The 12,533-nt window shown below is 46.6% G+C and overlaps 1 protein-coding gene across 9 annotated transcripts in view; it reads left to right on the top strand.

The window, feature by feature from the left end:
* PIGQ (phosphatidylinositol glycan anchor biosynthesis class Q) overlaps positions 1 to 12,269 on the top strand; it is a 37,953-nt gene extending 25,684 nt beyond the window's left edge. For 7 of the 9 annotated variants that reach the window (XR_012676188.1, XM_075165788.1, XM_075165787.1 and 4 more), the window contains 2 exons: positions 2,204 to 2,265; positions 6,615 to 12,269. Coding sequence is in view for 8 of the 9 variants with exons in the window: in XM_075165788.1 (XP_075021889.1) it covers positions 2,204 to 2,265; positions 6,615 to 6,767 (215 nt within the window). In the remaining variant the exon portion in view is untranslated. Of the gene's footprint in view, positions 1 to 2,203; positions 2,266 to 5,859; positions 6,035 to 6,614 lie in introns of all 9 variants that reach the window. The other 2 variants (XM_075165783.1, XM_075165781.1) reach the window with 1 other exon arrangement.
* The last annotated feature ends 264 nt before the right edge of the window (positions 12,270 to 12,533 follow it).

The following is a 12,533-nucleotide window of genomic DNA, read 5'->3' as shown; positions in this document are numbered from 1 at the left end:
CGAAGTATTATATTGGTGAAGCCTGGGCCAGGATAGATAAACGATCCATCCACACACCAGAAACAAAATCCGTATTTTCTTTCCACACATCAGAAGTGAAATACTTCGGACTCTAAAGAGCCTTTTGCAAATATGTCAAAGCTGGTGTCCTCTCTGCAAGAGGTCTGTCCTCCCAGTGTGAGCTCAAGGGATGCCACCTTGGTTGGGATGGGTACACTGTGATGTTGATTGAGAGTGTGAAGTAAAGCGTAGCAGTGAGGTTCATGGGTCTCGGACTCTGCCCACACCCAGGTTTCCAACGTTCTGTTTGATCGTACACAGGTCAGTTCGTTTTCTCTGTACTTCTCTTTCCCTCTTGCCCAATACATAGATATTCACATCGCAAACTTTGGGCCCAGTTTTGTCATGGTTCTGTAGGACCTGTCATGGTGGTGTCTCCGTGATTACTGGAATACAAACAAGCAGTGACCTTGCTTTAGTACGCTGTTGTGTGAAACAAAGCAAATGGGTTCATGTCCCGACCTCTCTTGTGCCATCGATGATGCCGGTGTACAGAAAAAGCAGAACCCTGAGCTCTGGAGTTGGCTGGCAATCACGGAATAGTTTAGGGTTCTTCTCTGCTAGAGTGATCTGCAGTAGACCGAGCCTTCCTGCTTTTCCTGTGAAGTGAATTGCTCAGACCTCCGAGCATTGTAGTAATCTATAGGTCATTCTAAAATAAATAAATAAATTTGTAGCCTTTTTGTGCATGTATTTTCTTAGAAGTTTAAGACTCCTGAACAATTAAATAATCTAATAAAGAGATTGTTGGCTTGCAGCTGTAGAAGGGAAGTGTGTGGCCATGACCTACAGAAACAGCATTTTCTGTTCTAATGGACTATTCCTAGGATAAGGCTCTAGAGTGCTCGTCCATGTATTTGAAACTTCAGTGCCCACTTGTTTCTGTCTCTCTCTGACAAATTGTCTGCCTGAAAAGCAGTTCCTGGAATGGCTTAGACACTTCCTCGTAGCCAAACTCAATGAATCATGTGGAACACTTTTTGTCATCCAGCACATTTGCTTATTGAGACCCAGGGTACTCAAACATCTTTTTTGAAGCCATTGGGGAAGCCCATGTTTCAATATAACCCAGCAAAACGCAGATAAATCCTTCCTGTCTTATACAAAAAAGGCTTTATGATTTGGGGAGACACTTTAAACCAGAGCTGTCCGCTAGACAAGAGCGTTCTCTCCCAGAAGGAGTAAACTGTGTAATGGTAATTAATTCAAATTATTTCAAAGAGAAAATGTTTTGGTTTTTTAAATGTGTAAGAGTCACATATATACTATAGTGATGGGGCTTACACAGATGAAGAGTTTTATTTCTATTTGTATTCCTGAGTCACTGTTTGATCTGTGGCAGATCACTTCATTACTCTTGCCTCATCTTCTTACCTGTAGGAAGGAATAATAGGGGCACACTTGGCTGGTACAGGTTTGCAGAAGATGGATTGGTTTTATTTCTGTGAAGTGATTCAAGATCTTTCAAAGAAAAATGCCTCTCTAGTGCTAGTTGTTACCTTTGTTTGAAACGTTGCATTAAACGTTCATGTGCAGTATACCACCACTGGAATCCAAAATCTCTCCTATTTATATTTATATTGGGAATGTAGCAAAGCCAAGAGGAAACGTAAAAGTGGCAGGTTTGGTGGGGTTAGTAGTATGTTAGAAACATATGAATGCTGGGATTAATAGGCAGCGATTGCTTTGAAATGTCTTTAATGCCTCCAGGCCAGCCACTTTCCTCCCTTAGTCTGAAAGAGGGAGAGATTTCCACGTGCTGTGTCCACATAAGCACAAATTAAAGGTGAGTTCTCTGCCTGCTAAGATGGAAGTTTGGGAAAAGAGAAAGATTTTTCCAGTCCCTTTGTCATTATCAGGTCTGGCTCTCTGATTTCTAGGCTTTGTAATTTCTTTAGGACTGCGTTTTCAAGCTGGAAGTCAGAGGGCTGCTTTTAATGGACCAAGAGAAATGTGTTGTTTGTCATTACACTTAAGAACACTACAGAGAGAATCTCTGCTTCCTGTTGAAAATGTGTAAGGGATCACAAATCAAGAAAGGTTGAAGACTCCATTTCTAGGAGATCGGTGCTCAGCCAACAGAGCTGAACAGCAAATGGCATGGGCTTTTCTCCAGCATGGATTTGGTTTTGTTTCTTTTCAGCTGGTGTAAAGTTCAGAGTCCTTGAGCAGCAGGATGGAAAACCTCTTCGACTCCTTATGCAGGTAAGCCACTCGTGCCCTCCGTGACATTTTCCGCTGCAGGCTTTGCCTCAGACTGACCCCAAGGTCCTTCTGTCTTCTGTAGGAGTTCTGAGACTGGTCCCACTGAAATGCCCCACTTAAAAAATTTCAGCTGTGAAATGCTGAAACGAGGGAAATACGTTTCATATTGCAATGACTGCTTTCTCTTCTTTTTAATACCCTGCTTGAGTCCTCCATTTAGAGAAAATGCAGTGTCTTGTATGGTGAGAAATGAAACGTGAAAGATGGGAGAAACGTGGAGCTCTGTTACTTCTGGAATTAAGACTTCACGTCCTTATCACCTCGCTTCCTGGCTCTATGCAGCTTCGCCTTAATAATTGCTGAAGCAAAATAAGGCAGCTAAACCATCCAGAATGAAAGACAGTTAAGGGCTTGTAAAAGGTCTTCTCCTCCAGATGTGCTGAAAAGCCTTAGCTGCTCCGTGATGTCGGCAGGATGAGTGCGTGGGTGAGACAAGAGAGGGAAGGGCCTCCTGTTATTCTCCTGAGTTGCTCTGGCAAGGTGCATAGAAAAAGATTACCTGTGCTTTTGTAACCTCCTATTTCCATGCGACAGTTTCTCTGTCGTCAGAGAAACTAAGGGAAATTTTTTTCTGAAAAGAAATGATGTGGTGGTAGCAGTGAAGTTCTCATGACGCTTTCAGGAGTGATTGTGAAATTTCCATTTCCTGACTTTGCGGGAGCACTGCCATATCACAGGGACGCTTTTCTTGCTCTTTGCATCCTAGGAGGAGAGTCTGCAAGTAGCGTACAGAATTTATAAAAAACACTTGGACGCTGGGGGAGTGTGTGGGAAGGAATTAACTGCAGCTTCGCAGTTCTTTTGCTTTTTCCATCACCAGTCCAGTCCCAGCCCCGTTTCAGCAGAGATCAGATTAGCACGGAACCAGCACATCAGCTAGCAGTGATTCAGAAGGGAATCCCTTCAACGGATGTCTTCTAGGGCAAAACTAGCATTTCCTAAGCATGCTGTCTTCCCAGTTCCTGTGTTTCGGTAGCATAGGGGTGTAAGAACCAAAATCTGTCATTCTCTGTGGCCAGAAGACTCCATAAAAAGGAAACCGAACACCAAAGATGAGGCACAGGAGCTGCTGAGCGGAGAATTTGGCATCAGTGTGTTTGTGAGATGAGGTGGATAACTTCTCCAGAGGAAAAAGCTCATGATTTAGAGAGTCAGTCATACGAGTATGATGAATTTTCCTTGGACCACTGCAGAAAGATCCTTCTGCTATCTAGAATATAGCATAAGTCGTCATATCAAAAGCTGGAAGTGCTTTAGTGGATGTCTCTCTTGGCCTTCCGTTCAAATAATAATGAGCAGAGAGTCACTAAAGGCACTTTTTTGCTCTCTGTGCTGGTGGAATTGAAAAATAGGCTTGTGTCAGAAATCCTGCTGAATATACCACCTTCTGATAGGTCTTCTGAGAGGACAATCTAAAAAGCCTATTTTTAAGTGACATGCTAAAATTCTTATTTATGGTACACGATGATGTTTCTTTCTAGAAATTTCACAGTGGCTTTGTCCCCTCCCCATATGGTAGTCCTCCGGAGCCATGCTCGATGGAAGTAAGGCTGTCTGCATGCAACTATGCCCCAAACAATTCAAGCTATAGATGACTGATACATCCGCAGCTGTCCTTTGGGCGCTGGTAATGGATTAGAAATCAGTAATGCTGATTTTGAGCATTCACATTCGGCTTGTGGTTCAGCCGAGTGATTGTTTTTTATTTTTGAGATAGTGTCACTAGAACGCAAAGTCCAGACACAGGCAGACGAAGGGCGGGGGATAATATTTCCATTCCAAATGCTACTTAATATTCTCCAGGAAGTCTTAGATAGTTCAGTATTTTCATTAGTGTTTAAAATCATTTATTTTGGTGTACAAGAAGAAATACTTCTGGCAGCGTGGCTCAGCTGAACTGATAGCCCAGTGAGAAGACACGACGAGTTTGATTCATCTGTATACCTTCTGCTAGAAGTGTCATCTTTCACAGCAACTGCTGTGAAAAGGGTTAAGCAAAAGAGGAAGGGAAAAGGGAAAAGCTCCATTATGAAACAAAGGATGTATATTATATCAGGGTATATTATAGCTTTGGACTACAGAAATTGCATAAAAGGAACTCGTATTGCCACTTCCCTAATAAACAGTTGCTTTTGTTTTGCTTTTTGTTTCCATTTATAATAGGAGAGGCAGATGCATATATTGTGCTGGGCGTAAAACCATCGCTTGTTATTTCTCAGTAGGCAAGCGTTAGCGCTCGGTATCACCACTCTGCCTAGGGATGATTTTCGGCGAGAAATGTTGTGTCCAAACCTTCCAGCCCACGTAGCTAATAGTCAAAGGAACATACACTGTGTATCTCCCTTGCATAGCAGCAGTTCCTATCCTCCCCCAGCATGTTTTCACTTAAAACATACTGGTTTGCCTACAGCTGAGGAAATAGGCAGAAATAGTTACTCAAGTTTTACTGTTGTTTGTTTTGGGGGCAGGTTTCTTTGGTCTCTTTTTTTTTTCCTATTTTTTCTTTTTTTTAGCAACTGTCTATGACCGCAATGAGATGAGGTCGGTTATAGTCATGCAGAACGTCCCATAAATGCTGTGGTCGATCCTTGGGCTTTAAGCTGTAGAATGTATTTGAAATATGAGCTGCATGAGTTTGGGTTAGACATACCCCAGGTGGTATGAGCTCCGCTCTTGCGTTTCTGGTGCAAATGTTCGTGTTGATCGCGTTCAGAACTAGCTTCCTGTGAATCTGTTTGGGACCCATTGAATATCTGCTCAGCAGGCCGTGTCCCGCAGCCGGACCGCGCTGGGTCTGGCTGTTCTTTGGCTTCCCTCAGCCTGGGTGAGCTGCTGCCCTGGCCTTTTTCCTAAACTTCATAGGGATGCTTCTGTATACAGGTATTTTCTCCTTCTGCTTCAGCAATGTTGTATTTTGAAACTAATTTGACAAAGATCTCCAGGACTAATTCTAAAGAAGTCTTTGCTTAATCATCCTTTCCCAGAGCTGCATCTTTGTAGGCACTCTGAGTTCATCCTCCCCCTCTCCATGAGCACCAGACAGCTGAAGCAAACTGGTGGTACAGGCGAACTCCCAGAAAACTGGTTGCTCTTCAGTGGACAAAAGAAATATTCAGCTTTTGACAAAGTAGTGACTGTCTGTGTGGTTTTTGCTGTCTCTTTTTCCTTTTTGTGGCTGGATTTTCTACTGTGAATTATAGTCTCCTTCCATGCAGCTGCTTGGTTGGTTCCAGCATAGCTGGATCCTTTCACTAGAGGAGGATGTCCTTCCATTTCTCCCCACTGTCCAAGCTTCCTTTAGCTCTGTAAGTCTCCTCACGTTGGTGTCTCTCATGGTCTGTTTTCTGAGATCCACCATTTCTGTGTCATCTGTTTACTCTTTTGGAGACAATCTGTTGCTGTGCATCCGTTTCATGCATCAGATCTTGACCAGACTGGATCAATCCTCTGGACTTCACCTATCTCTCTACCCTGAAATGCTTCACTGGAATGAGATTTTCCAAGGTCTAATGTGTTTCTGTCGCCCCTTGTCAGCTAACGTGTCTGTCTGCCTCCCCATCTTCCAAAAGACCAATACAGCGACTTTGTGACCATGATCAGAGGCCACGAGCTTTCGTAGGCAGAGACTCCAGACGTGGTCGTTCTTGGGATAGTGACTGAAATCAAATTGAAAAAGGTGAACTCGGCCAAGGAGACTTAATTTAAAATGGTAATGAGCAGCCCTGCGTGGCATTGTGTGGTATGCATCCTGTTCTGCTAGGACTCGAGTCCACTGGGTGGATATCGGGTGGTATCAGGTTTAGCTTAAAGCATAGCTGTGGGCTGAGGGCTTAGCACATTAAAGCAGTAGGCCCGTAAAAGATACGGCTTAACTGGCACATTACAGAGGAGTTCCGAAGAGCTGTAGTGCACCCCCAGCGGAGTATTGCTGTCTGCGGTGGGAGATCCCCATCTCTCCAGCCACTGCAACCTCCTAACGCAGCAAGGCGACATTCCACACCCTTGTGTAACGAGCATCGCTCTCAAGTCCTGCTGGTGTTTGCGTCTGCTTCTCTGCTTGAAAATGATTCTCATAATACTCCTTGCCAAAGCTCGATTTGTTACTGTTTTCGGATGTTGTAGAAGGCTAAATAACTTTAGCTAGCCAGAGAGGGATTTTGTGAGTAGCAATATTGATGTTTTAACAGAGGCCCGTGCTATGCAAAAGTTGCGCTTGCCCTCCTCAGCTGCCTGTGTTTCTTACTACAATGCATTTTCATTGCTGCTATCCCTCGTTCTTCTCCTCATAGATCAACCCTCTATCGTACGGCAGCGTGGTACAGACATACAGGCTGCCAACCTACAGCTGTTACCCTAAGGATTCCTGGACATCTCTCTGCAAGAAGCTGTTCCTTGGAGAGCTAATCTACCCTTGGAAACACAAAGGAGAGAAGCAGGACTAAAGACAGCAAAAGAGCTTGAAAGACTTGGTCAGAAAAACATATTGAATCCTAATGCTTGTGGACCAAAGGCATCTCAGAGCCAGCAACTGCTGAATCCCTTTAATTAGATTTCGGTAACATGGGAGGGGCTGAATTTTTAAAGGCAAATATTTTTAAACATTATTTTTCAACTTTCCTCTTCCCCTGCACTGTGTTTGTGTAATATGCTAATGATTATTTTTGAAGCAAAAGGTTAAACCCATCAGTGCCTCGTGGAACCAGCATTTAGTGTCATCGAGGAAGTACCTCCTGAATGGTTTGATGATGTATATATCCTTCCGAGTAAGCTCACAGGGCCGTATTAAAACTGCCCTTTGGGTGGTTCAAAGCCACAATGCTGAGGTGCATTCTGCCAAAGGGTATTTTGGACCTTTTATGCTTCAGCCTTCAAGCCAGCTGATGAAAACCAAGATGAAGGATCAGCTTGTAGAGTCCTATACTGAAAACTGTACAGCGGGGTTATCTGGGTTCATAGGATATTTATTCTTTTCCTTTTGGGTGGGCTTGGATTCACCCCCACTGCAGCACCAGAGGAGGTGTTAAGCACAGAAGCAGCGGGGCTGGAGGCCCAGAAACACAGACTGCTGTACATTTGTGCCTATATGGTCTCATCTACATTTTTCAACAGCAAATAATGTTTTGGGGAGAGCTGAGCCCTGAGCTGACACCAGAACTGAAGAGCAGAGCACACAGCCTCAGACCCCAGACTGCTCCGGTTTACGTGGCAGCGAGCCATGGTAGCTGAGAGCTCTGGGCTCTGCCAGGGCTCAGGGCTTCTTCGCTTAGTCGCAGCGTAAGGCAGACGCAGCTGTGCCGAGTCCAGCCCCGGCTGCTGTGTGTGCCAGAGGACTGCAGCAGCCCGGCTTGTGCGCAGCTCAACCAGCTCAGGGAAGCGTGTGCCGCGCTCCCGTAAGGGTCAGTACATCCCCCTGTTTCTCAGGGCCCAGGTGAGAGCCTCGTCATGCGGTGCCTCATCTTTTGCACTTGCTGATAGTCCAGATGCTTTTAAAGTTCTCTCAGATATGAGGCTTTTAAAACCACTTCTTTCCCTGAAACTGTAGACACGTTTCTCTTAGGAGACTTTTCCTGCTTTGGATACTACCTCCACCGTGCAGCAGTGCTCAGCTTTTCGGTGTCCCAGTCTGATTGTGTGCTCATTTTGATGTGAGTCTTCTATTCCCTGTCTTGGGGAGAGTGCCTCTGTGCACAAGAGTGCGATGGCCCACTGGGTACTTTGTTGTGGTGTAGACATTTACATGCAATCGTTACCCAAAAGTACGCGAAAGTACCAAGGATGGAGGAGGAAGAGGAGGATGTGTTGTTGCTGCATTGCTCAGCCCTTCTCTGGAGGGCTGCCTGCGTGTTCCAGTGGGAGTAGGTGGAGGCAAGGCAAGGAGCCACGGCAAGGAGCCCTGGGCTTTCGTAGCCTTCAGTCAGCACCTCCACTGGCAGGGTAAGAGTTTCCTACCCCAGCCCCATGTCTCATCCGCGTACTTGGAGCTGTCACAGAAGAGAAGGGGTTATGGCCCCAGGAATGTAGGCTGCTTTAAGAGGTCCCTGGCCAGATGTATTTGGTTTGTCTGTAGCTGCTAAAGCCTCTTGCGGTGCAGCCACTGCCTCTTCAGTCATAGCCTGATCAGGAGAGAATGAAGCTCTGTAAGCAGGTGCTTGGTCCAGACGTCCCTTAGCAGGCAAAGACAGGAGCTGCTGAGGTCTTACAGTTTTCTTAAGGACGTCGTGAAGGGAGGCAATACTACATGGGCACTGCTACCCTATTACCTACCCTATCGATCCAGGGAAGAAGGGCACATCATTGAAGAAAGCCACCAAAGTGGTAAAAGCCCCCCCACACCGTCTGCCACCGCAGGCTCTGGGTGGGACGTCACTGGCGGCAGGAACTGGAGAGATCTTTGTTCTTCTTTAATGATCAGTGCTTAAAATTCATGTACAAATACAGTATCATCTTCTCCTGGAATATCGATGCCCAAGTATTTCTCTCCACTCCAGGTGTGAATAAGTCCAGGTTGTGATCTATTTGATGGATGAATGGTCTGAATAATGTTTCTCACTTCAGCTTAAGTCAGAGTCACGGAGACCCATCCTTACCTGGCACTCAGTAGAGCAGATTTACACTTTATCTCCCTCTCATGTTTCCACTGGAGCTACTAAATGATATTCCCCCTGCTTCCTCCCATGCCTGCATAGTTTGGTTTACTAACTGCTGCGACAAACTATTATTTTTGGTCTTGTGAAAATAATGTTCCTAATATCCTGGCTTTTAAAATCTTTCTGTGAGACCAAACAGCTCACGATGGTCCGAATCGTGGCTGTCCTTTGGGATCAAGTGACCTGAAAGCCCCAGAGACAGCACAGAGCCATGAAAACCAGCAAATGTGACCTTCCTATTGGGAACCTGCCAAACATATTAGACGTTCCAGTGTTGGGTCTGTTTACTAAAGGCTGATACGGACTCCGGTGAAATATCAAACTGAGAAAAAACTCCTCCGCAAACCTTGAATCTTCTGCGACACAGAGGACCTTGAGTCCCCCAGCGGGGAAGTGACAGCCCCTTGTGGGTGCAGTTCTCCTGCGTCAGGCAGAACTGCTGCCGGAGCTGTCTTACTGTTTCTCATACTCTGTGTTCTCCTTGCCCATGGTGGTATCTGAGCCTATGAGTTTCTTCTGCTGGATATTTGCCATGTCTCTCCTCTTCCTTTCCAGTCACTGCTGTGAAATAGTCTTCCCCCACCCTTTTCCGATTCTGCGCAGAGACATTACAACAACTTAGCAGACATCCTGCTCAGGAACATTTGACCTTATGTCATCTCTCTAATTAGAAGCTGGGATCAGCAGCATCTTCCACAGCAGCACAGACTGGCCTAGCGCTGGCATTTCCTCAGGGGAGAGACTGCTGGTAAGGTTATGGCTCGAATTTATCCTTAGATCCATATTATCCATATCAGTCCTTGGATGACAAGTAGTTAAAGATTTCAGATCTTCTCTGATTCCTACCACTTACCCCTTATAGCAGGCAACAAGCAGTCTTTGCCAACCATCTTTCAAAGACTGTAATCTTGCAGACTTTTTTCAATACTGCATTTCCTTATTATTATTTCTTCCACTTTATGGTTCCCAGTGCTGGCACAACACTCGATATGCCTCTTTACATGGGCATGGTTTTTGTGAAGGAAAACGTGATTCACCGCGTGCAAAACTCCATCCTAGATAGAAATTCTGCCTTTGAGAAATACTTTCCTTTCCTAACCAGAATAGCATGTGACAATGCTGAAAGGAAATCTCAGTAATTACACTGCACTGAAGGCTCTGGTTATGGTTTTGGGAGTTTTCCCCGATCCTGCAGCTGCACTGTGCCTAGTTCTGCTGGCACATGTGAATATACCATCAGGCCCACAGAAAGAGCATTGCACGGATGTATAATCCATATGTTGACTTACACTCTCAGGAGTGTAAGGCAGGAAAATGTCCTGCTTTGTCATCATGAAGATAATGAGTTGCTTTCCTTCTGCCCTGTGCTGCCTGATCCTGCTGCCACAACACAAGCATCTTCTTGCTTAACTCAAGCCCTTAGTGATTTACTCTTTGTGCTTAGACCTGCTGATTACACCATCACAGAATCATAAACTGGTGGAGATTGGAAGGGGCCTCCCGAGATCATCTGGTCCAACCCCCCTGCTCAAGTGGGGCCACCCAAAGCTGGTTTCCCAGGACCATGTCCAGATGGCTTTTGAATATCTCCAGTGATGGAGACTCCACCACCTCCCTGGACAACCTGTGCCAGTGCTCGGTCACCCTCACAGTAAAAAAGTGTTTCCTGATCTTCAGACAGGATTTGATGTGTTTCAATTCATGCCCATTGCCTCTTGTCCTGTCATCTTATGCTGAGGTAGGAGACACCATAACTCAAATCTCTTCAGTGAATTTGAAGATTTGCAGTCCCATGTGTCTCTGTTCCTGAGCAGTCGTAGTCAGGGACTACTCAGCAGTCCCTTTGCCTTCTGGGGGTTGCCTGCTCATTGAGTCAGTTACCTGACCTGCTCTTTGCCAGCTTTTCTGGGCCTGGTAGCAGAGAGGGTGCTTGCTCTGCAGGCAAACTCGCTGCCTGCATTAAGCATGGAGTGGAAACTCTGGGAAATGTGGAGCAGAAACCCCTAGGCTGGCAGCATGCAAGTCTGCTTGGATCGGGGAGCCGCCTTTGTGGGGTGCTCCCAGGCTCTGCGCGAGTGATCGGTGGCAGCGCGCTGTGAATGCGGATGGGATGGGTCTGGGTCTCAGCTGGTCCATCCGCACGGCGTGAGGCCACAGGGCTTACCAGCTAGTGCAGGAGCTTTTGGGTTGTTGTGCAGGATAGACATGTTCAGAGCAATCCAAACCTTATGTGGGCAGCTGATCTCCCTTCTCCGATGAGAAGAGTGTGCCCATCACCTTTGCATCTGGCTCACCATTTTGGGAGCAGAACATCTGCTTACAAGAGTTTGTCCCCTTTGACGCTCAGCTGGCAGCCTCACCTCCAGTCCTTACCCACGTCTGGGCCCCGACCTCAAACCAAGAATGCTCAAATTCCCCATTTATTGTCTCCGCAAGCTGAACATGAGGAGGGTACCTGCGATTATGAACGCTGCAGCCGACAGAATACGGACCCTTTGTTTCCAGATGGGTGATGAGGCTGAGGGGCAGGTGGGGGTGCTGGGTGGCTGCTCGCCCGGGGAAGCAGCAGAGCCAGGGCCCAGGGGGTCGAGAGGGGCACATCTCCCGTCCACAGCGTTATTTAAGCATTTGGCATTGGGGAAATTCATGAGAACTTGACAACTATTGTAGTCAATCCTCCTACTGATAATGTTTTCAGTTTTTAAATAAAGTATTATAAAAGAGTGCTGAAACATTTGCAGTTGAACTAGCAGTGTGTGTGCGTGTGTGTGTTTGCGTGTGCACGTAAGGGATGATGAGGAAATTTGATCTGCTGGTTAGAAAGCACCGGTACATTTTCTCTTTGCATTCACATAAACTACCAAGTGTTAAGCAGGAGCAAAATGCTCACGTGGTAGCAAGACACTGTTTGTTTTAAAATGTCACCGTTAACACCATTTGAAGGTGACTTCCTTCCCACCGCAGCCCTGATTTAAAACGCAGCCGTGCCCCTTACCAGTCCGGGGAACAACCCCTGGCTTAGTAAACAGACTTGCCTCGTGCTCCTCAGGTACCCTTCCTGCAGACAGAAGTGCCCGGCAGGGCCATGGCGGTGCTGGCAGGGCTGGTGTGGCAGGTCCGTGCACAGCTGGGAGCAGAGAGGCTCTGCGTGCACCGGTTGCAGGTGCTTCTGTTTGAGAGTTTAGGGACGGAGAGCTTTCTTCCGCTGACAGGTGTGGATTTTTTGGTTAATTAAACCTTATAATCAGAACTTAAATGGATTTTGATTACACTAGAATAAAGATGTTGGGAGAAAAATCGAGCTCTTCCCTCTTGTTTAACTTGCCGCTGAGCACCTGTGTGTGGCTGCCCGCAGCAGCGTCTGCCACCGCCACGGGACTGGGCAGGGGGGCTGCTGGAGGCTCGGCTTGTCCGAGCGGGCGGCTCGTCCCGATCCCGAGGCCCGGCCGGGCGGTCACTTGATCTCTGCTCCCCGCACACAGCGGGTATTTGGCCGCTCGTCCGGCTGAGAGCGTTCTGCAAAGGCCAACTCATGAAGCCCTCGCAAGGAGGAGCGCTGAT

This window comes from Calonectris borealis, chromosome 16, assembly GCF_964195595.1.
Source record: "Calonectris borealis chromosome 16, bCalBor7.hap1.2, whole genome shotgun sequence".
Taxonomy (NCBI): Eukaryota; Metazoa; Chordata; class Aves; order Procellariiformes; family Procellariidae; genus Calonectris; species Calonectris borealis.
This window is presented reverse-complemented; position numbering and strand designations above follow the sequence as displayed.